Below are 24,717 nucleotides of genomic sequence, written 5' to 3'. Positions count from 1 at the left end.
GCTATTTTTGACCAAAGCAAATGCCTAACAATTTTTTTTCTCAATTTCTTTTTAATAAATTAATAATAGATACAGATGCAAAAGAAACTTATAAATATGTAGAGCGTGGAGGAGGAAGAGAACAGTTAGGCTGCTTGCTGTAAGTTGGTCGGAGATAGATGCTGGAAAGACAACAGGCTTTAAATTCTAAGTTTTATTACATACAAAGCAACATTAAAAATTGAGCATTTAAAAGTTAAGAAATGCTTTATTTATGGTTGCCGTGGCATACTTAATTTTATCCTTGCATGCTAACATCCTGCATGCTAAATGAGGTAAAGGTCCTATGGAGAGGATTATATGGAATGATGTAGTTGCTGACTATGTCATGTTGCACGCACACTATACAATATAATTAAGGATCTGACATTTCTTAATTATTTATTGGGAGACATGCATTGAAACCAAATAGTATTCATTTAATAGTATTTGGTGTTAAGTAGTATTAATGCTATTTAAATAATATTACTCACAATTTGCATATGATGACCTCTGATTTTGAAAAGGAAACAATGAATTTTTATATGGTTCTGTGCAACATTTCTTTATAGCTTCTTAAGGTATGCTGAAATTAAGCCCTTGAAAACTGAGCTACGTCAGCTATTAAGCCTGAGCCTTCCCATCCATTTTCCTCAGAAATGACAATCACTGGTTTCAACCACCAGAGCACAGAGAGTTCCTCTTCCATGTAGAGCATTAGAAGGAGAATGTCTGAGGAACGATTGCGTGATTACCCAAGGGACGAGACCCACGTGGCTTGCCCTGTCTGCGGCGATTCCCGTGCGTGGGGTGGTGGGCAGGGGGCTGCTGCCGGTGCACAATGCTTTGCATGGCACAACAATGTCCGATTATTATTTCTGAAGCAGCCTTCTTTTGATGTAAATGAATAAAATGAAACCATATTTTTTCCAAAGTCTATCCCCCTGTAAAATCTGAATTTTCCTGGGGCAGACATGAAACTCTGTCCTAGCTGGAAAGTGTTTGTGCTGAGTAGTGGTGCTGTGCTGGAAACAATGGAGGAATTACGATTTCTCAGGGGAAGAAAAAAAAAAAAAGCCACAATCTTTGAGAATGAAAAGTATTAGATAATGTAATATAGAGGGTTGCTGCCAGCTCTGCCTGTATGCAGTGAGTAGTAGTAAGCCTGACATAGACGTTTACATAATAAATTGTATTAAGGCTGGCATTTTATTTTTCAGAGCAAGCCAGGCTCTATTCAGTGGTGCCCAGTGACAGGACCAGAGGCAATGGGCACGAACTGAAACACAGGAGGTTCCCTCTGGACATCAGGAAAACCTTTTTTACTGTGCAGGTGACCGGGCCCTGGCACAGGTTACCCAGAGAGGTGGTGGAGTCTCCATCCTTGGAGATATTAAAAAAACCATCTGGGTACCGTCCTGATCAGCCTGCTCTGGGTGGCCCTGCTTGAGCAGAGGGCTTGGACCAGGTTATTTCCAGAGGTCCCTTCCAAACTCAGCCATTCTATGATTCTGTAATTTTTTTTTTTTTTCCTAGCAAACTAATTAGAAGTTAGTTCCTAGATCTGAGAACAGAAGTGCACTTACTGTGATCAAAGGGAACTAGGTATATGGCTGTCTACAAAATCAGGACTGTGATGGACTTTGAGCAAGGACATATATAAAGTCTTGGTCAATGAACCATGAATCTTTATTTTAATACCAGTTCCTGTTTATCACAGTTCTCTGAAGGTAGCATTAAGAAAGAAGGAACGAGTGTGCCAGGATGCCATCTTATATATATGATGAGCCTTTATAGAATGATTGGTGTATCCAGGTACAGGCTCATGGGAAACTAAGACAGGTAGTCTGGTAGAAGGGTAAGGAAAAACTGTGTAATCCCTTCAGCTTTCAAAACTTCCACTTCAGGCAATGATAACTACTAAGGATACCAGTCATGTCTGATAGAGGCACATTGGTTGGATCAGGCTCAACGGTAATACTATCATCATTTCCCTCATCTGCCATTTATTTCTTTCCATATGCTGAGCAAGGAATAGCAATCCCTGAAACTGTTTTTAAACTAGCTAGTCACAGCCTGTGTTTTCTCTGGTCAACCAACCTAATGTCAAAAGTGAGTGTGAAAAATACTTTTCTCCTTTGAGAAATCAGTCACAGTTCACACATGGAGTTCAGAACCTCATTTTGCCGATACAGCTTTTTAATCCTCAAGTTTCCATTTTAGATTTAAAACTAATTAGAACTAGTTGGAAAATGAGGTGGAAGACTGGGTTTTTGAAATTGTTTTCCCATTTTCATCAGTTTTTCGTGACAAATTACCTAACTTATTTGACAAGCCCAAAAAATAATAATTAAAACCCTTGCAGCTAGGATAAACCCAGTAGCTGAGAAGAAAATTAGCATAATATAAAGCTGAAGGAGAGAAGAATATCTTTTTAGTGTTTCTCTCAATATAATTAGTTCTATTTTTTAATGTTTGAAGGATTTCAAATGTATCAAATAAGCCTGAACAGGAAATGTAATGATACCCAGTATGTTTCCTCAGTTAATAGGAAAAGGTAGGACATAATTTAAGCATGAAATTGCAAGATGGAATTTACTTCCTAACCCTGAATTTTACTTGCAGGCCCTGGAAAGCGAGTTTGTATCATGTCAACTTCATCAGTGGATTGACCTTATATTTGGCTACAAGCAACGAGGACCAGAAGCAGTGCGTGCACTCAACGTTTTCCACTACCTAACATATGAAGGCTCTGTGAACCTGGACAGTATCACTGATCCTGTCCTCAGGGAGGTAGGTGTTTGCTGCCATTTTGTTCTAAAAAATGCAGTCATCTCACAAGAAATGGTACTTTTTTCTGTCTCTCACTGCTGGAGAAAATCGTGGTGTGTGACTTGAATCAGAACTTAGGCCCTAGGTGACTTCAGAAGCAAATATTAATAAACTAGCAATAAAACAGATCTCCTAAAGTATTTTATTTGCTTGAAGTTACTAATATATTTAATGGTCAGCTATGATATGGGAAATTATAATGTAATGTATATTATGTAATATATATTCTGCTACTTTTTATAATTTACTTTATGAAGTTCACTTGGTAGAACTGAAAACTGGAAGAAAAAACTGCATCATAGTCATAGGGGAGAAAATCTAACCTTTTCAGTTAGATAATGTTGGTAAGCATATGTATCTGAAAAAGAACATATTTGCTAGAGTGACAGTAGCAATTATTCAGATTACTTTTGTGTTAATCATGTAAAGTATAATCAAACTGTTACCAAAATAGAAAATATTTGTTATTTGTTGTGCATACACATATTTATGCTTGTATATATGTATGCATGAAATATATATACATGTGCATATATACAAGTGAGCGTTTTGAATTTAACAGTAAATTTAAAAAAAAATTGTACTAGCTATGCTGATACAGGTTTGCTTCCAGTAACTGTATTTGTTTTTCATAAGACTGTTAATTTGAATGATCACTTTCTAATATCATCCATTCATTGGCTAAAACAATTGAAATTTGGTGAAAAGTGTAAAGAAGCAACAGCTGCTAGATGAGTACCGCTGTGATGAAGCTGTACACACAATCTTCCATTCCCCCAGATAGCTGCCATCTGCTGTATGCAAAACAGTAATAATTTATACATTGCCAGGCGATGGGTTTTTGTTTGTTTGTTTGTTTGTTTTCCAATCTTGGAGACAGAAATCTACAGATTTCTGAAAGAAATAGATTCTAGAAAGCATTGGTATTCAGCGAAATATTGGGTTTTGGCATGTTGGTTTTTAGGAGTGCATTGCTGCATCTTGTTACATTTGGTGCTTTTTGAGGAACAGAACTAAAACAGACATTTAGACCCCTAGCTTCTTAGAGCAGAATTTTCGCACCATGCACTGCAAAGCTTATGTTTTGTAAACAGTATTTGCTTAGTTTTAAGAATGGCCAGAACTGCTTTGATCCCACTGCCTCAAATATTTAATGTTAACATCTACATAATGGTTTTCTGGATTTAAAACTTGGAGCACGAGAAGAATCAGTAAGGTACAAAACCTGAGATATGAAGGAGCAATGCTTTTTAAAGTATAAAACAGGTGTCAAGCACCATGAATACAAGGGATTTGCATGGCTTAAGGTCCTGATTTGCATGGGCAAACTCCTATGTCTTGTCTTTAAGGGTCTACTCCCACAGGGCAGCTTGTAGGATTGAGGTCTATCTGTCTGTCTGCGCACCTTATTTAACATCTTATGACATGATGAGACTCTCAGCTCTCCTGTGGCTCTACTTACACGCATAACTTGTCATCAGAAATTTCAAGGAATTCATGGAGATGTTTTTGTTCACTCACTTCTACATGTAACCCATGCCCTGTCAGTCAATAGCATTTAAACCTCTTCTTGGGCTATTTACACCATGTAAACTTCTAAACCCACAACTTTATCTTCATTTCCACAGGTTAGATTAGTAAATAAAAATCATTGTTAGCAATGAGAAGGCAACATGTCTAGGAAAAATGAATCCTTCATATTATTGTTGTATATAGATACATAAAGTTGTATGCAGACATTTAAAAACAGTATGCTTTCTCCTCCAAGAGATCTCAGACACTGGTGATCTGTGGTTTGTCATAAAAAGGTTAAAAAATACATTTTTTTTTCATTTTTAATCAAAAATTACAATACATGTGTAAATACTGACAGATTTAGAGCTGCCTTCTGTTTCCCTGAGCTCTGTTTATGAAACTAGCAGACATCCTCTGGCCAGTAATAAAACATTTGATGTCTTGATGATCTAGTAGATCAGGTATCTGGATGTCGTGTTTCTGTTAGAAGTATATATTTTCATTGTACATTGTTTTGTTGGCTTTTTTTTTTTTTAAACTTTATTCTGGCTTTTACTAAATATTCCAGAAAATAAATTAAAAGGAAAAAGATCTTTTAAAAGCCTCTGAAGGTCACTTATAAATACAGAAATGTAAGGATAGGAACACTAGCACCTTTAAAAATAGTGATAACAATTGTTAGGTTGTTTTACGGTGGCAGGTGGTGGTGTCTGGCATCTTAACTTAGCAACACTGCATTTTAAAATTAACTGAGCTTTGCAGTTATCCACGAAAATACATCTCTCAGTATCCAAATTCTCTTGATGTTTATTTTCTAAATAAACGGAAAAGTTTTTGTTTTGTCACACAGAAGACAGTGAATGTTCTCAATGAATGGCTGTAAAATAAGGCAATCAATACAACCTTCTTGGCAGCGGCCGTTATCGGACCAATGGGCTCAAATATGGCAGTAACCTCCTCAAACGGTGGCTGTAACTGATTTCATATTGAGCTGAGCCCCAGCAGAACCTGTCCAGTGAAATAACGCTCCAAATAAAAAAAACCCTCCGATTTAGGTCTGAGCTGATTGAAAGACATCATTTAAAGAGGCAGATCCCTGTGACCTGTTCATGCTGTACCTTGGCCCTTTCATTTTCACCTTTCGCTTGAGAACCTCGCTTAACCACTGTGGGATATGTTGTTCTCAGCTTTCTGTGAAAAATGGTAAAGGAGTCACTTGAGTAGCCCTCTAGCTGGAGCAAAAACATATTCAATGGTGGGATAACTCATCCCTGCCATTCCTTACTTCTTTCTCACATGCATGGGGGAGCCCACTAAGAACTCTCCAATGTTTAACACTGGACAAGTGGCCGTCCTGTGCTTTTGTTCTGTTTGGACCTATTCAGTAGAAGACTCTCCATCTGGCTCGCTTCTTCATTTTCTATTTGGCAAACTCATAATGGGTGAAATGGGAATGCTGGGGTAACCTTAAGTTTTAGATTACTGAAGTCTTTGAAATTACATATGTCTACCCCCGTAATAACTCTTTGGCAATTTAAGATCTGCACTGGATCGGTAAAATATACTGATTTCATTTAAACATACTGATTTTGATTTTTCAAGCAATTTTGTAGTTTTATGACACCAGAAAAAATACTTGACCACTATAATTTATTTCAACTAGTGATGAGGGCAACGTGAAAGTCCTGACTTAAATGCTCCACAGAAAGTATAAAATTGAATTTTGTTGTTTAGATCTTTTATGATTAGAAATTGGGAAATTCTCCAGTTCTATCAGTTCTAATGGGCTCTCTTATTCTGCTGATTGCAAAATAGTTTTCATTTTGTAATAAGGAGGGGAAAAATTGTGTAACAAAATAAACGTTTTTCAGGCCCCAAATTATTCTTATTTTTTTTATTGCAACCTTTTGTATTCTATTTGTAAATTTTTCCTTTTTTAAACTAAAAGCAGTGAGGTGAAAGCTGAAACTTGAAGTACAGCTTAAGGATATTGATTCATTCTTACTTGACAGGTGAAATCATGGTTGCAGCACTAACCACAGCAATTACAGCATTAAAATGTCAAGAAATTAGAGGTCAGAATAACAGATAATTTTCTTCCTTTTGTCAGATTAAAAATTGACATTCTTTGACAGCAGAGGATCTCTGGCTGAGAAAATTATGACAGCTTAACTCATCTTGTACTTGTAAAGCAGTAATTGATAATGAACTTTACCGTGACAGTCTTCTCCTGTGGAGAAACATGACAGAACATCCCTGGTACAAAGCCTGTATCTCTTTTTAATATGTAAACAGTAGTTATATTGGACATTAGATGTTATTTGGAATTGTCTTTACTGTTAGTTTACATCATAATCGAAATCCTTTCCACTGGACAGGTTTGGCTGACATCAGGGAGTTGATGCTGAGAATGCTAATGTATGAAGAACAGTATCGGAAATGTGGTTTATTTATGGTGCTTTGATGTTATTGGTTTGCTTCTTCAGGAAAACAGAGTTCCTCCTCTGGTTTCTCCCAGAATGTCTATAGATTTTAGAAGCCTCATTTTTCCCTGGAAATCTGACACTCAAAAATCAAGAGAGTTGTGTTTTTTTCAAGTTAGGAACTTGTTTCTTGATGCGCGAAGTGTTGTGGCTGAAAGGGAGCGGCACGGTTATACTGGTCACTAGAACGTGCAACAGAAGAGCTAAAATTATTTTCGGTATTACCTTGTAGATTAAACACGAATTAATTAAGTGGGCAGTTAGTGCGTAATAGATGAATCGCGTGTAGTACTGAAAGCACATCTAGTGCGCAGAAAAGTACTATTTTAGATTTTCTATTATTTGTTTAAAGTCATAGCCAGATCTCTATTTACCTTTTTTTTTTTTTGAGATGTTCAGCTTGTTTTTGATTAGAAATGGTTTGAAAAATCAAGTGAAACGTTATGTTACACAGCCATTGCTTTGCGCTAGACTTTAGGCTAACTTTGCGTCAAACTTGGGTTCTACATGAGTTGCAAATACAGCGTAGCAGTGCCGTACAGTGACTTCCCTGCGACTGCGGCATCTTCGCCAAACACTTAACGTCCCTTCAACCCGACAGGAATTGCAAGTGCGTAGGAAAGCAAGGCGATGTGAAGCTGCTGGGCTCAGATATTTGTTCTGAGCAGCCACCTGTCAAAATACCTGAGCATACTCGCAACTCACACAGCAAATTGAAAAATGATTAAAATCACTAGTGTTTGACAGGCAGTTGCTGCGCCCGTAAACTAATCCTAGTAGGACTGTTTTGCTGGCAGCTAACAGAGCATATGGCCTATGCAATATTTATTTCTTTGGTGGTGACTTGATATTTAGCATATTTAAATAATTTGAAAAGTCATAATGATGCAGTAGTCTTGCAGTGCTTTTCAGTTACCCTCATTTCTGGGTTTTATTTTTCCCCTTATATTTTCTTCTGTTATCTCTTTCTTTGATCTGACAGGAATAACAAAGCATCCCTCTGGATCTGCTATAGTGAAATATGCCCACAGGAAGCAAAGTAGATCACATCAGTTTTCACTATTTTTTTTTCCCCCTCCTTTCCCCCACCCCCCCTTGCTGAAACACTCTTTGCTACTACAGAGGGCTGACATGATAGGGCTGTCAAGACTCAGCAAGATAGATATATCTTTAACAAAGGGAGCTGGAATTCTAGCCTTTCCCTCGTGGCTCAACCCAGCAAATTTATGAGGAAAAAATTAACACGCTATTCTAATAGCAGTATATAACAGCTTTCAAGGTAACGCCAGCCCTTGCAACCATGTCCTTGTTTTTGCTTTCACTTGGAGTTATTCTTATTTATTCAGATTTAATTTTTAACTTGTTAGATCTTTTTTTTTTTTTTTCTGGGCGCTGTTTCTTTGATGTGACAAGAATATCAAAACCACCCCTATGGATCTGCTTGATTGAATCGTACCCACAGCACTGGCCACTTACATGTTCAGTTGTGCTTAATTGCCTCCATACAAGGGATGGTCTTCGCTTCCTTTCGAGGAGCAGTCCTGCTTAGGCATGAGTACGGATAGTGGTGAAACAAGTAGGAAGCCACAAGTAGTATCAATATCCACTTTTTTCAGAGTTAATTGAAGGAATCTGTATAGCAAGAACAGTTATTCAAGTAAAAACTGTCATCAAAGCAGAAATTATTTTCTTATAAGCTAAGGGCTCTGTTCTCCTCTAAGAAATGTGTACTTGCGTCCTGTTGATTTTTGTTGAGAAGTCTCCATCTCCTTCACTCTCAAATACTGTGTTTCCCAGACATACAAAACAGGGTATTTTTTTCTGAATTTATACTGGTTTGGGGAAAACCACTTTGAGGATTTTATAGTGTTTTTGGCCTGTGAGTCTGTTTTGTATGCATTAAGAGGTTATCAACAGAAAACTAATGGATTTTTATGTTTCACTCTGGGAGCATCCATGGACATAATAATTGTTATGTCTTGCCTGTGAGTTTCAGAGCTCAGTATCCTCTTTTGTAAATGGGAAAGGAAGAGTTTTTACTTGCTGTCACTTTGTTATGGTAGCTCTCTGTAGATCAAGAAGAAAAACACAGGGATTTTTTGAGGGTAAGCTATTTATTTCTGTAGGTAAAGGTTCCTACAGAAGACCCTTAATACAGGAGGAGACACCTTAAATCAGAATATTCAATAAGGAATTCGTGTAAATTGCATGAGGTCAGTTGCCACAGAGTAATTGCCCAATGTATAGGTTTTTATTTTGAAATTAATGTGTGCTCTTTTATTTGTTTCTCATTCAGGGGAAAGGGCTTTCAGAAGGTGTTTAATGCAAAAGAGCTGAAACATTTTAACTATGCATCCAATTTTACTATGAAATAACTTTTTGGGAGCACTTACCCTAAGTAACACAAGCCATTTATGACAAGGATTCAGAAATCGTAATAAGATTCCAAATTTAAAACATCCTTCTACCATCACTTAAAACAATTATCTACAGTTAGAGTAATGATTGATCATGATATCTCCAGTTAATTAATGTATTAGGGATGATCAGGTAGGCAGTATTTTAGTGAATCTGTGCTGACCTGAGTTCATGACAATTCCTGGATTGTGCTGTTACTTGTTCATGGGAATTCAGAATCTTTTCATAGTCAAGAAAATACCTGGTTCCTGGAAGTAAAACAAATTGTGGCATACAGGTGTTTGTTTGGTCCAAAATGGCATATTAGAAGGTTTGGGATTTGTTTGTTATTCGTTGTACTTGTGATGAAAAAGCTCAGCATCCAGAGCTAAGCACTGCCACTCAACGTACATCACCAACTGTACACTGAGCATTCAATCTGAAGAACTGCTGATGACTTAGCTGATGAGACTTCAGCCAACCTATTTGATAAATATTTCAGATAATTCATTCATCAAGGGAGTACTAGAGTGAGTTTGTAAATAACTCATAGCCCAGAAAAATGTCTCAGTCTGTTTTGAGTACTATTTGGAATAAATTCTTTGGCTGGTTCTCATCTACATTAGAAATTTCATATGCATTTTTGTCAGAACATCCTGGAGTCGTACCCAAACTGAGTTTAATGTTTTGCCAATATAAAAAGAACAGCATTAACCGCATTTGCTTTCTTTTATTGCAGAAATATATAAAATATAGGTCTTGTACATGAAAATTTCTTCTTTATTGTCTAGTTATTTTGTTTTTCTCCATATGGATGACAGGTACCAATTATTGATTTTTAAAATTAGCAACAAGCGTTCTAACATACACTTAAAGTAATATTTTATGCGAGAGAGACAGAGAAAGAGATGGGGTGAAAATTACTGCAGCTGATTGTAACAGAAATAGCTGGAAGGGGCTTCTTTTTTCCTATTAGCACAGATTTCTGTTATATTACACTGTCATTACCTCAGCATAAATTAACTATTATTCAAATCATTTCACACACAGCAGTTTATTGGAACAGATATTACTCAGTCTAAGTATCTAGTCATTCACTTAGAAAGATGCAAAGCTGAGCTTTCTAAATGTTTTAAACATATTGATAATGTGCCTCTTTAATGCCATTTTGAAGCCTGTATACAGTATATCTATATTATTGTTTTCAATTTATGTCAAGAACAAAGTGAAGTTTTGAAGAATGTGTTCTGGGAAAAAATCCAAACAGAATTATTTCTTTATCAGCTAAACCTTGCAAATAACTGAGAACATTTATTTTAAATGTAACAGTATAAGCTGTTTCCAATACTGAAATTCTAATATACACTGAAGCTTCATGAATACTATATGCGACACCTTTCGGTATGTATGTTTTACCTACTTCCCTGTCAGTCTTTTTTTCAGCTGTTAGTTTTGAAGGTTTGCCTCTTCTCTGAGTTGGTTCTTGTGTCCTGCAGTGGATAAATTGTAGGCTGACAGGTGGTTGGAGCCTCATCATAGCCACAATTTGTAGTGAAGAGTATGTGATTTGCAAATCTCTGAGCATCTTCTTAGGGTGGGAACAAGGCAGATGATTTATGATAGAAAGATGAATCTGAGAGGAAAGAGATAAGCCATCATTTACTTTCTGTTCAGATAAAAAAAAGAAAAACACTGCTGCTGTGTTACTACATTCTTAACTTAATGCATTTTATTTCATTAATGAGGAAAGATTTTACTCATGAGTTTTGCTATTTTTTTGACAAAGCAGAAGTAGAACATGAAGTCACACTTTTAATTTTGTAAGTCACACTTTTAATTTTGTATAGTTTTATATTATACAGCAAGAATAAAATATGCATGCTGGATGCTTTTGTTTATTGAGTCTGTTCTGCTTTCCAAGCATTAAAAAATGTCTTTAGTGATCATGTTTTATTTCAATAATAAACCAGAAGAAAAAAGTCACAGCTAAAATGCATTCTTTAATGATTAAGTACCCTTTCCTCTTTTATTACTGCAAGCTTTCAGAAGGCCTGTCTGTTGTTTGCTTCCCTGTTTTCCTCATTTTCTTTTGTGTTTTCCTGCACGGGAAGTTCTTAATTGTAAAATAAATAGAAATAAATATGAAGTGTACATTCTGTGTAATGGCTTTCTGAAACATGTGTAAGTTATCCTTCTGACAGTAAAGATTACTCATTAGCTGAACTATTAATAATGTTTATTTTCCATGACAATGATATTCTCTAGACTTGATCGTATACCTTCGTTTATTTACTTCTACATCAAAAGATGTCAGTGTCCCAGTAGTTCAAAAGACTACCTGCTTATCATCATCTGAATTCTTGTCAACTACTGGCCAAATTGCCATGGGGTATGAACAGTCACTAATAGATCCCCTTTCTCTCATGTTTTGCTTGAACTTCCTCATGTCCATGGTGTGTTATTCTCTATGCTGGCTTACCAGAAAGATTTGAGAGAGTTCAGAGAAGAGCATCCTAGTGATGAGAGGATGGAGAATGATTTATGAACAGGATTTCAGGAGTTTGACAGAAAATAAGAGAGTGAAAGGGGACGTGTAGCAGAAAGGCAGGAATGTGGAGAGTTGTTCATGCCAACTAAGATAGGGATATTACTTGGTCTGATACCGGATTAACTAGCAGTTACAGAATCAAATTCAGGCAGGAAAGTTCAGGCTTAATGGCAGAAGACGTTTCCTAAGGTCTATAGGCTGTAATTTGACTGTGCAGATCTCCTAAGAGAAATTGTAGAAGCCTCATTAAATAGGTCATTTCAAGCTAGAATGGGCAAACACTGTAAAAATACGTTGTTAGTAAGAATGTACACTGTAGGCAGATAGAAAAATAGGGACTTTTTCATCTGTATCTTTTATTCTGCTTCGTTCTGTTATGGTGGTAGCTGTAAGAATAACATGAACGCAACTACTTCGTCAGTAACTCCATTACTCTGTGCTTCTTATGACTACATTAACTTCTATCATAACTCATTGCTTCTTTTTTGTTTTAATTCAGGATTATCTTCATAAGTTTTTAATTTTTGACAAATTAATGGTTAATCTGGAAATTATTTTTAAAAATTGTTACGTTATGGGTGGAAATTTTTCAAGACAGTCAGTTTAGCGCTTTGGAGCTCCTCGTTGTTTAGGGCCCTCTGTCTGAGAGGTTGGTTCTTTGCTGACTTACATAGGCTAAAGTCAACAGGTTGAAAAAATGTGGTCAGTAGTTGTCCTGAGCACTTACCATGTATAGATTGCTATCCAGTCATAGTTTACTACACGTCTTACAACCAAACCCAGTTACATGTAATTTACACCAACTGACAGAAATTAAATACTGTCCTAAATATTTACGTTCCCTTTGTTATTTCTTATATTGCCAATATTGTCAGAATATTACACAAAATTTATTAATGTGTAGTAGTTTTACAGAATATAATGCAAATATATGAGCATTTCCGAAGATAGAAAGAGGACAGTATTGAAGACAGGAATGTAATTGAAATGGAAGAAGACTAAGGAAATAACCTGAGACATTTTTCTTTAAAAATGGATAAATTCAGTTGATAGACAGAAAAATAATGAAAGAGGTGGGGGAATTTAAGAATTTTTGTTCTTTAAAAGATCATTCCCTCCCAAAATGAACTTGTCAAGCAGAAACTCTACATACATTTATTGTTGATTTTAAAAAGTTTAACTGTGAATTTTTAAAGCTCACAATTTAGCTTTTAAAATAAAAAGCATAGTTAAAGCCAGCTGTAAGCATGCACTGTTAAAAATCTTAGTCACAAAGAAAAAAAAATTAATTAGAAAAGAGTGGATGAAGTTTCAAAGTTTCAATGAAACCTCCTGCTGATGTTACTGTTGCATTTTTATGGATAGGATGCTGATGCTAAAAGGCCTCTGTGCTCCTAAAAATGACAATTAAAAACATATACGATGTCTTAAACAAAACCAAAGGCAAGGGGAGCTAATAAATAGTATTAAACCTGATGTGGTCCCCAATAAATTCTCCCTTCTAACAGCACAGAGTAAAATTTCGCGATGTGTAAGAGGCAGTGCACTGTAGAGATGACATCAGCCTCCCTGGAAACCATGGGAAGTAGCCCAATGCTACTTCTTGGCTCCACTCCCAATTATTCCCCAAAGCACTTAACAAGTCTAGGGTACTTGTATTTTGTTCTCATCCTCGTTAGTTTTTCCTTTTCTTCCAGCAACTGTGCGAGTACCAGCAAAGCCAGGCTCTTTCTGCTTCTGTGACGTTCCCTGGCGAGCAGAAGTCATGCGCCATTTGATCACCCAACTTGAAAGTCTGGGATCCTTCAGAAATATTCAGCCCCCCAGTTTCCTCAAAAAAAACACTGCTTTTTTCACTTGATGCATTGGCCTGTTGAGAGATGCGAGTGGAGGTCAGGTTGACTGCTTCTACTTTCCAGATCAGGCTGTGGAATAAAGGCAGAGATGCTCAGTTTTTCCCATGTTTGATATGGACTAGAGATTGCTCCATGTCTCTGTCCCCAGGAGATCTTAATGAAACAGTAGAAGTTTCTTCTTTCTTCTGCCTCAATGGAGAGGAAAAACAGGAGATTTTTCATAAGTACCTTCTCTGTTTTGTAGCACTTCTACTTGTGGATAATATGTGGACCTTTATTGTAGGAATATAAAGATATAATAATACCACTGTCTTCATTGCCACAGAATTAACTAGCTTCTGCTTTCAGCTCAGCACTCTGGTTGGTATAAACGGTGATGGATCAGTGACATACAAGTTTGAAAATTTTTTAAAATTCATTTTAAATAATAGGAAAACCAAAGCAACCTTCAGTTTTTGCCCAGAATAAAGTCCTGCAGGTGCTGTAGTGTTTAACTGAACAGGTCAGGGTGAGCATCTTCTCTTCATGTCTGAAGAAAAGAAATAAAAATGAGGGATGGAGGAGGGGAAATGGAATCTCATGGGAAGATGGGCATTTGCACAACTCCTGTCTTCTTGAGGGAGGGAGATAGAGGCCAAGGTGCAATGGGAGCGTGAGAAGCCAGGTGAACGACAAAGAGGGGAAAAGGACAGAAAGGACATTTGGAACTTTTGACGCAGAGGAGGAGGAAGGGAAAGGGTTAGGAAGGCAACCCTTGAAAGCCTTATAGAAGAAGTGAAGAAATTACCGTAGGAACAGAGAGCTCTTGGTATGGTTGTTAATGCAGAGAAATGATGTTTGCAGCCTTCTGGGAGCTTTATGGGACTTTTTAGTCTTGGCCTTTGGCACTTCTTTTTTCATTAGTGAATTCATTGAGATATTGTATAATGTAATCTAGTTAGGCATTTCTAAACAAAAAAGAGTTTCTTTTCAGTACTTTTGACTTGTAAAATTTAGCAGGTTTCTAAATGGAGTTGGTGATGTTTTGAAAAATACTACAGGCAATTTTTAGCCTAGCACAACTGGAACTTCAGGCTTTCTGGCTGTTAGCACTGCTTTACACATGTGGAAGCAATTGTAGCATCCCAGAGAGCAGCAATGTTTTTTTAAAATGCCTGTAAATTTTAGTGACTGCCAACTAAGGGATGCTAATGACAGTTTTCGTATAATTTTTTTATTCCTTCACTTCCTCTTTGGTAGACTTTGAAAATCTGTAGTGGTTCCAGTCAGCAGAGAAGCTACATTTAATAATTCAGAGGATTTGTTTAATTTCTTACTCAGGGAAATGTAACAAATTTATCTCTGCTTTAGAAAAGCCTTGAAATAATTTGCTATTATTGGAGCTAATGCGCTTGGAATCCTAGGAGCCTTTTCACAAAAGAATGTTTGTGTCATAAATTTGCTCTGTTTCAAAAAAAAAAAAAGAAAATCCATCCCAAAGATCTAAAAACATAAATTAAGATTTCAGCATCCTGACTTGTATTTCATATGCAAAAGAGAAAAATAAATTAGTTAAAGGATGACATAAGGTAGAGGAAAGGAAATGCTTGGCTTAAAAGCAAAAACTCCTGAGTAGGAGTGTCAAGAAGTAAGAGGTACAACAAACCTAAGACTGCAATGGTCAATTTTTTTTTAAAAAAAAAGAAAACAGAAAGATGCAGGCAAGGATGGCTTCAAGAGGAGTTTTGGTAATAACAAGAACTTGAATTTCTTGGAACTTGAAACTGGCAACACAAACTCAGGAAGGAAAAAAAACAGTTTGGCTAGAATAGAAGATGATGCTCTGAGCAAGATCTTGCTAAGACCTAAGAGATTTTTTTTAAAAAAAAAAAAGAAAACAGAAAGATGCAGGCAAGGATGGCTTCAAGAGGAGTTTTGGTAATAACAAGAACTTGAATTTCTTGGAACTTGAAACTGGCAACACAAACTCAGGAAGGAAAAAACCAGTTCGGCTAGAATAAAAGATGATGCTCTGAGCAAGATCTTGCTAAGACCTAAGAGTGAGGACTCTCTCTTAGTAACAGGATTTATACAACAGGAGGCACATTGAGGCAACAGAAGTGGTTTGGTTTGGTTTGGTTTGCAAATACTAGCTAGGACACATCTGCAATTCTGCATGTTGTGATGCTTTGATTATCGTCACATAAAGGACTAATACAAAGGAGTACTATCAACAGGGAAATTCTATGTTGCAGGTGTACATTTTAGTAATTTGCATTGCAGAATCAAGATGTCAAAGAGAAGCTTGTTCCGTAGACCTAAACACCAGATGGGAAAGATCATCTAGACTGGCCTCTCACCCAACAAATCACATAGAGCTTTTGTCCATGTTGCGTTTTGAATGTAACCATAAGTGTTGGTGTCTGAATAACGAAAAGAGGATATGGAAGTGTTTCCTTATGTAGGTGGAGTTTAGGTGATGAGAAATTATTTCAGTCTGTCACCTTAAATATTTAGCATCCAAAAACAACAACAAAAATTCTTGTTTTAAAAGAAATGAGGGAATGTCTTCACAAAAGATAAAATTGCTTGGCAGATCAAGGGGAATCCTTGTTTCTGAGGTTGTCTCTTACGTAACAATAGGAAAATTCTTTCAGGGAAATTATCACTCATCTAAAAATAAAAAATCCTGATTGCCCAGTTTTCAAAACCTTAACTATTTATGACATGAAGTCACATATTTAATGAATTATTGTATCATGCTATTATATTTCTCACAAAAGTAACTTAGCAGTAAAATCTTTTCTAATGTGTTGTACTCAGTAACTTAATGATCAAAGAAAGTAACATTTTCTTTTATGAAGTTAATACAGATTTGGGAGAATGATGACAGAGCAATGATTTCATTTGGCATGACATCGATGAACACACAAGAATTTCAGTAAATGTTACCGGTCTGTATGGGACAGGAAACATTACAACATGAACGTAAGAAATGAAATAGTTCAACTGAAGAAATTAATTGCAAGAAATGAGAATAATAAAATGTTCTTCATATGAGGCGCAACCTCGTTGCTCTCTGCAGCTTCCTGAGGCGGGGACGTGGAGAGGGAGGTGCTGAGCTCTTCTCCCTGGTACCCAGTGACAGGGTGTATGGGAATGGTTCAAAGTTGTGTCGGGGGAGGTTTAGACTGGACGTTAGGAAGCCTTTCTTTACCAAGAAGGTGGTCAGACACTGGAACAGGGTTCCTAGGGAGGTAGTCAATGCCCCAAGTCTGTCAGTGTTTAAGAGGCATTTGGACAATGCCCTTGATACCATGCTTTAACTTTTGGTCAGCCCTGAAGTGGTCAGGCAGTTGGACTAGACGATTGTTGTAGGTCCCTTCCAACTGAAATACTTTATTCTATTCTATTCTATATGAAAGAGAAAAAATAAAATGATTTTGAGTATAATTTTAAACAAAACTATCAATATGTGTATGTCTTTCTTCACTTCCAACCTATGTTTAGATTTTTCCACAGCATTGACTCTCCAAGCAAAGGGATGCTCCCTGTCTGCCTTGTATACAGGCAAACAGCAACCAAGAAAAGGCAGCAAAATTGCCATGGGCTGGGAGCAAAACCCACAGTTAAAAAAATTATCACAACTATAAAAAGAAAGTGATGAACTGAGCAGCTTGGCCTGAGGAGCCCCTATAACAACATAGACCTTGTCAGAGGAATTGAGAGTTAAAGCTAGTTGGTTTAAAGCATAATAGAGTTTGCTGTAGTTTTTAGTGTAATTTAATGAGAGATTTTCATTATATCAGTGGTAAACTCTTTTGTTCCAGGCAAAGTTGGAAGAAAGAGAAAAACTGTAGAAATTTTTTTTTTTTCCTTCTGGTACAGTTAGGAAGGAATGGGAGCATTTCACTCCTTGACATCAGCCCTTTTCAGTATAAGGAAGTTTTCCATGATTTCCAGGGGAATGGGCTGCTGGAGAGGAAAAGGCAGTATTTGTGCTCAGGCACACGGGAACCTCGCGCATGAGAGTGTGCCTGAAAAAGTAAGGGATGCTCTCAGCTAAACCTGCCCTGGCTGCACAATATCCATCTTTACAGCATTTTTGCTTTACCTTTTCTGTTTCTGTTTGTGAGGTGTATTGAATTTATTTCCCATTTGCAGTGTATTAACCAAATGCTTGCTTAAGGTGGCAGAGGGTTTAAAATATTTTTGTGTCATGAGAGGCATATTGGACTACCAGGGGCAAGAATGGGAGAACTGTAAAGGTGAAAGAGGGAAGAACTGGGTATCACAATTAGTAGCTTAATGAGGTAAATGTGAAAGATAAAAGGCGGTGCTCCCTGAGACAAATAAGGTCACTGATGTGATTCGTGCCTGTAAAGAGAATGGGAGATCTTACCTTTCACATTCTCATTCCTTTCGCAGAACTATTTCCTTTCGCAGGGGAATGAAAAAGAACTTCAGAGGTGGACTGACTCTGGCAGAAGGCTGAAGGTCAGCTCTGAGCTCTTGGTCTTCTGCTGGGGAGCCATTTAATTGCACACTGGATCCAATGAGATACCTCCTGTGAGGGGAAGGAGCTTAAGGTTGCCCCTTCTCCATTGTTAAATTAATAAAGTAGTGACCTGTGCCCATCTTTCAGTCCCTTGAGTATCCTGATTAAATAACCAACTGTAGCAGACCCTCCAGACTAGTTGAGTCATTGTGTTTAAACTATGGCACTTCTTTCCTCCAAACATACGATAATAAAATGGAAATCAATACTCTTAACCTAACTTCTCAAAAGTCCTGAAGATATTGATGCTGCTTAACAGCTGTAGATGCAAATAAAAAAGCAGTATCTCACACCACTCGTACAAAACAATAACATTCCAAGCTGCTTATGCAACCCACCAAAGGGCTGTCAATCATGTTTGCTCTGAAGAAGATGGTGCTTGGGGGCTGTTGAGCGTGCTGGCTGCCATGGGCAGGAGAGCGCATAAAGGATTCCTGTGTTCACTTGGATGCAAAAATGAAATAAACTTACAGGAAAGGCAGAGTTGGATGACTATTGCTGCGGTGCGTATTTCTCAAATGCCGACAGATTTTTGCTCTTCATTGGACTCAGTCCCCATGCACAGGGGAAAATTATTGTAGAAAAAACTGAGTGTGGTACACAAGAGGAACACAACGCACCACGATTATGGGAATTAGTAATAAAAAGACTGAGTATGTAAAAAAAGTAATAAAAACATAGAGAAACTCAGATAATACATATTTTAGAAAGTTTAACTGATTATGGTAGTAATCAGTGAAGGCGAATAAATCAAAGCCACTTCACATAAGAATAGAAATATTATCTTACTATCTGCAATGCAGTCTGGTTTTAGGAATTTCTTTCTTTCCTCCATGACTCAAAGTAAAAGTGCTCATGCTTTTATGTTTCTTGTGTTATGTAGTCACCAGGCATCTCTCTCAGCAAAGGGGAGTTTGCAAAAGAAGTGGACCATGAATATTTTCCTTCGTGATTTTACTTGCATTTCTAAAGAACTTTTTTAGAGAAAATTGTGTTAAAAATAAACTGCTTCATGGCTTACCCTCTTTGCCAAAGTATGTCAAAGAGGAAACAAAACCTTCACTTCTGTGATGTTTCAGATGAGTTAATTCTAGCATTTTCATTTAGGTTAGGGCTGTGCTTCTGAAATGAATCTGCCGATCATCCCTGTTTGCTGTGCTTTCATTCACGCTACAGAGCAATTTTGGAGCATGTGGAGTGCCTTCGAAGCCACCGAAGCAGTGTGTTCCAGGGGTGCAGCTAGCAGAGCTCAGCCACGGTTGGGGTCTGCAGCCCACGCTGGAGCCAACCTGGTGGGAAAACCCTGCCGTGGGCATGGTTTCAGCATGGGTTTCTCAAGAGGAAGATGATCTCTTCTCCCTGGTGTCCAGTGATAAGATGTGTGGGAATGGTTCAAGGCTGAGTCAGGGGAAGTTTAGACTTGACATTAGGAAGCGTTTCTTTACCGAGAGGGTGGTCAAACACTAGACCAGGTTTCCTAAGGAGGTGATCGATGCCCCAAGCCTGTCAGTGTTTATGAGGATTTGGACAACACCCTTAATAACGTACTTTAACTTTTGATCAGCAGTCAGGCAGTTGAACTAAATGATCATTGTAGGTCCCTTTCAACTGAAAAAAAAATATGCTCCTCTATTCTAAGACCAACTCTTTTGCTCTGCAGCTCTGCTTCTGTTGAGTTACACTGCTTGCTATTGGAAGCATTGCCTTTGACCACTAAAAATCATTCTTACACCTAAAGAAACAGATTGCTTGAATTATTTAATGGCAGAGTTGTATTTCTTTCAACCAGAATTAAGAAATAAAACCCCAATACTTTAGTAGACTGTGTAATGAGCAAAGCAGATGTATGGAACTCTTCATTCCACAGAAAGCTGACACTAGGGACTGATCCTCCAGGTTGCAGAGGAGCATCCCAGTGTCCTTGTGAATGTACAGTCTGCCTTTAAGCATAAAAAATGGAGCCCGATAATTTATTTCATTTGGGCAAAATACATTGAGGATATTGCTCATTGTATCTTAGTATCATTCGTAAGATTGGATTATTTGATATATTGATTTCTGGACCAAAATATATGTAAACCTATAATATAAATCTCTCTATATTATTGTTAAATGGCCAATAATAAGGGCTATGAAGTTATGTTTTGCTTGATTGCATAAATTAGGATGTGTAAGATCAACTCATTTTAAACTTTGAATTGCCTGCAAGTTTGCAGATATTTTTTCTTTCCTCATTCTGACCTATGATTATCAAATAATAGACTAAGTCCCATTTTATCTTTCTGCAATACATGATTATATCCTAACAAATACTCCCTGAAGTGTCTGGAGTACAAATCTCATTTTATGTGTATTAAAAACAGTAGGGAATCTCAAATCAGCTCACTAAATAGCTTTTCTGCAACACCTTATTAAGAAAGTGAAAACTAATATAATTGCCATTTTGCTGTTCCGAAAGCGTTAAATCTGACAGCCGCTGAATTCCAAGCTTATATTGTTTCTTCACAAAGGACATTTGAAGGTGAAATGAGAATAAACTTTATTTTATTAAAATTTGTATTAAATTGACTAGAATGTATGTCTCGGGGAGTGGTGTAGTACTTTGCACACAATACCCAAGATGTGATGGAAGAAAAGGAATTGATTAATTAGAAAGAAATGTTTAAGACTATTAAATAAATCTAAAGTTTGATGATTTACAGTTCAAGAAAAACTGTGGTGTACACTTGCCAGTTTTCAGATTAATTTCAGATACAGCCAGAGGTCTCTTGTAAACAAATCAATGTATTACATTATTATTCACAGATCTGTTCTGTACCTGCTTTTCATTTTGTGTCAAGCGATCTGATAGAAGGCAGCATTAGGAATACCCTTGGGCCAGTCATTTTATCTCTGTATGCTTATGTTTATCTTCTCTGTTAAGTTTTGACAAGGTTTTTCTGCCCTTTTTAAGTGTTGTGAGCTCCAGAGAGGAATACCAGTTGTAGCTGGTTGTGCAGACTATAGTCTCAGTGTCGTTGGTGAATATTATGGGTATTTTTTAAGAAACATTGTTCAGTTTTTTTAATGCTTCTAAGAGTTGTCAATTTTAAAAAATAGTATTTCTGAAAGAAAAGGATAACATTACTATCCACAGGGTGGGGGAGAGGCGGTTGTCTTCTAAGTGCAAGCCAGCAAAAATATTCAATATTCCCTGAATATCGAGGTCTTGATTCTGCATTTGTTCTGGTTACAGAAGGACTTGGAATTAACTTAAATGTTTTAAAATTATGGGCATGTAAAGTGTGTGAATATTTACCAGGACATCTTCAGCTGTAAAATAACAGTTGGTTTTGTCCATTCCTCATAATCTGAAAAATTCATGCTGGTTTGTTATCGTATTCTGCTTCTCTTTCTCTTCCTCTATTACTATCATAAATCTACCTGAACTGGGAGGCAAAGCCAGCAAAGTTTATGCATGCAGAATTTACAGCCAAACAATCAGAATTTGCCAAGACCGGACAACATGAAAGTAAATGTGTAAATTAGAATTGGGCTGCATTGAAAAAAAATTTAATAATTCATTTCAATGTGCCTGTGAGAGAACAGAAGTATCATTTAAGGGATCATTATAAAGGGTAGGAGAGGAAGATCTGGTTTTTGTTCAGTACTGCTGCCAAATACAATTCACACTCTTATTTCAACACAGAATTCTTTCAAAAATTAAAATCAAATTAACCTCGATAATTACTTGAAAAAAGAAAAATGGAAATTACTTTTCTGAAAATGTTATTGACAGATCTGCGTGGAAGCGTATATCATGCAGTGCCCGATATTGTTAATATTAGTCTTTGTCATTTTGAAAATGAAATTCACAAACTATAATTCACTTCCCTTCTCCCCACCAGGCAAATCAGTTCTAGAGTGCCAAATGTAATAGAAAATACTACCTTTGATTTCACTTGAAGTGAATTTTTGTAACTGTATAAAAAATGTCTGCATGAGTGAAGGTATCTACACAGTGTGTAATGAGATAGTATTTGTATGGTACATATAGATAGCTGCTGTATAGACACATACACACGTACACACATATGCCCACCCAAATGTATTGGTTTTGTATAAAATAATTCTATGATTTTAAATTAATTCATCATTAAGTGATGTTAATAAAACCTGAGATGCTCACCCGTTCCCAAGAAACACTCTGTGCCCTGGACACTGAAGTTCACTCTGAATTAGTCAACAAACAAGAAATCACCTGTACCGGGATAATTACAGCATCAAATGTGCTAGGGCTACAATCCATTGAAAGTCCTTCAGCCGCTTGACTGAACTTTGCATTAAGTTTCTTTTTCGGCAAATGTTTGTTTGTGGTATTCCATTATATACCTGTCAATCTAGGGCATCAAGAGTGGTAGACATTAGTGACCTGTTAGGAAATCTCTCTCTAACATCTGTTCTTGCATCTATGCTGTGAAGCGGAGGAAAACACAGATTGGCTTGTAGGAATTACAACATATGTAGATTAAAAGGATTCTTCTGTATCATGAAGTATTTATTGTGCTTCTTACCATTTTATGTCTGAAAGAAATAACGTAATTTACGAAGATAGTCATGGTTTTGGTGTTTTTTCATATTTCTTGTGTGGTAGCGAATAAAAAATTCATAAAGCTCGCAAGAAAAATATTAAGGGTCAGTAGTGCAGGGTACAGTATATATAAAGGTACATAACGCACAGTCCATTTCAAAACCTGCCAGTTTAGTTTTCTATGAACACTTTATTCTCGATTTTACAAGGTCAAATAAAATAGTACCTATCTGAAAAATAAGGACTGTTCTTTAACAGTATTGCTTTTACAAGCAGCAATGTTTTACCAAAGTTTTTAGGAACATATCTTAAATATAATTATGTTTGAATGAGCTATTTGAGTAGTGGAAGCATCTCAGTGTATGGGCTGTATCCGACTCCCTATTGAATTACTCCAGATTTATTCTGTAAGTCTTGAAGAATGCATTGAAATTGCTAAGTTTTCATTTCAAAGCCCATGAAAAAATGCAATAAAATTAAGCGTGAAATAAATACTCAGTGAATGTATGCAACTTGGCAAGATTTTTACATTAGTCTGAATGTGCCTGGCAAGATTTGTTTCTGGCATTTTTTTGTTTTAACCTACTAATGTTGTTGTTGAATTAGTAATTATTTTGGTTTTGTTATATTTTATCCAGGAATTTTGTTTCTCAGTTTCCTTTTCTTTCCCCCCATTTAAGATTCCAGAGGCTTATTTTATTAGAGATCCTCATACTTTCCTCCTTACAAAGGACTTTATTAAGGTATATATGTTCTTTTTAGTGAAAAAAAAAAAATAAAATCTCTCTCAAGACCTGAACTGCATGTCCTCACAGGTTAACATTTTCACATATAACGCCAGTTACTGGAAATGAGAATGGTTAGTTGGTTAACTGAAGCATGCTTGAAAGGAGAAGCAAAGCTTGTCTAGAAAATACTAACACTTGGATGAGTCTGCAGCCTGGGAGGAGAGCACCGGGTGAATTTTCTGGACTTTTTTCATGGCTGACTTGGGATATGCCTGCATTGTCACACAGTGTGTTGACCTCTCTCCTTGATGCATATTGCTCATGACAGTCCCTCTCCCTTGCCCGCAGGCGATGGAGGCGCAGATACAGAACTTTGGACAGACGCCATCGCAGTTGCTCATTGAGCCCCATCCACCTCGGAGCTCTGCCATGCACCTGGTGAGACATAACTGCTGGCCGGGAATGTGTTCCCTTTGAACCTGAGGATCCTTTGTAGGTCATAAAGTACCCATTAAGCAACGCTTTTAATGCCCTCCGTTGCCCGTGCAGCCGTACTTTCTCCTGGCAGCAACGGCTCGTAGTGCTCTAGCAGAGCAAGGTGGAGGTTTGAATAGCTTTAGCTTCCTATAGTCCTGACTTTTCCTGTCTGATTTTGTATAAAAAAGTCCTATCTTCATAAATATACACTTGATAAATACATATTTACATTCATGTTTTGGCAAGTAGTCGGAATGACTGCAGGCTTTTCTTAGAGCATGTTGTTTTGTTTTAAAGGATGCATTGGTAGGGGCTGATTTATGAACAGTGCCTGCTTGACAAAAATGAAGTATTGGAGTTCCGATCATGCTGGAATCCTCCCACCTGTTCCCCTGGGAGAGTACAACATATATTTCGAATTCCAATTTGGACTCCAAAATTCATTCCCAACGCATTCCTTGTGCTTCTTGCAAAGAATTACATGAAATGGCCAGACTGAACGAGACAGATCTCTGTGCCCTTCAGTGCCTTTGATTAAATGCTTAGAGCTAGATATTTTCTTTTAAGTTTCATAAATCAACAGTAATACGTGCAGTAGTTTCAATCATTTTATCTGTCTGCAAGGAAATCACTCTATCTAGTTGTACACTGCGAAAGTGGGAATTGATCTGGAAGTGTTAGCTGTGTTACTTTAAGTAATGCGTAGATGTCAAACATTCATAATGTTTATATTCTTAAGATATGGATAATATATTT

The 24,717-nt window shown here is 37.0% G+C and overlaps 1 protein-coding gene across 1 annotated transcript in view; it reads left to right on the top strand.

Annotated features, from left to right (window-relative positions):
• LOC104156604 (neurobeachin-like) overlaps window positions 1–23,922 on the top strand; it is a gene marked incomplete at its 3' end in the record, with an annotated part of 78,378 nt that extends 54,456 nt beyond the window's left edge. Inside the window, exons 8-9 of the mRNA XM_009699400.1 lie at window positions 2,644–2,811; window positions 23,833–23,922. Coding sequence (XP_009697702.1) covers window positions 2,644–2,811; window positions 23,833–23,922 — 258 coding nt within the window. The remainder of the gene's footprint in view (window positions 1–2,643; window positions 2,812–23,832) is intronic.
• Window positions 23,923–24,717: the final 795 nt, after the last annotated feature.

Source organism: Cariama cristata, unplaced genomic scaffold (genome assembly GCF_000690535.1).
Source record: "Cariama cristata isolate BGI_N322 unplaced genomic scaffold, ASM69053v1 scaffold1804, whole genome shotgun sequence".
NCBI classification, from domain to species: domain Eukaryota; kingdom Metazoa; phylum Chordata; class Aves; order Cariamiformes; family Cariamidae; genus Cariama; species Cariama cristata.
Note: the sequence above shows the minus strand (reverse complement) of the source record. Positions and strands in the feature narration are given on the sequence as shown.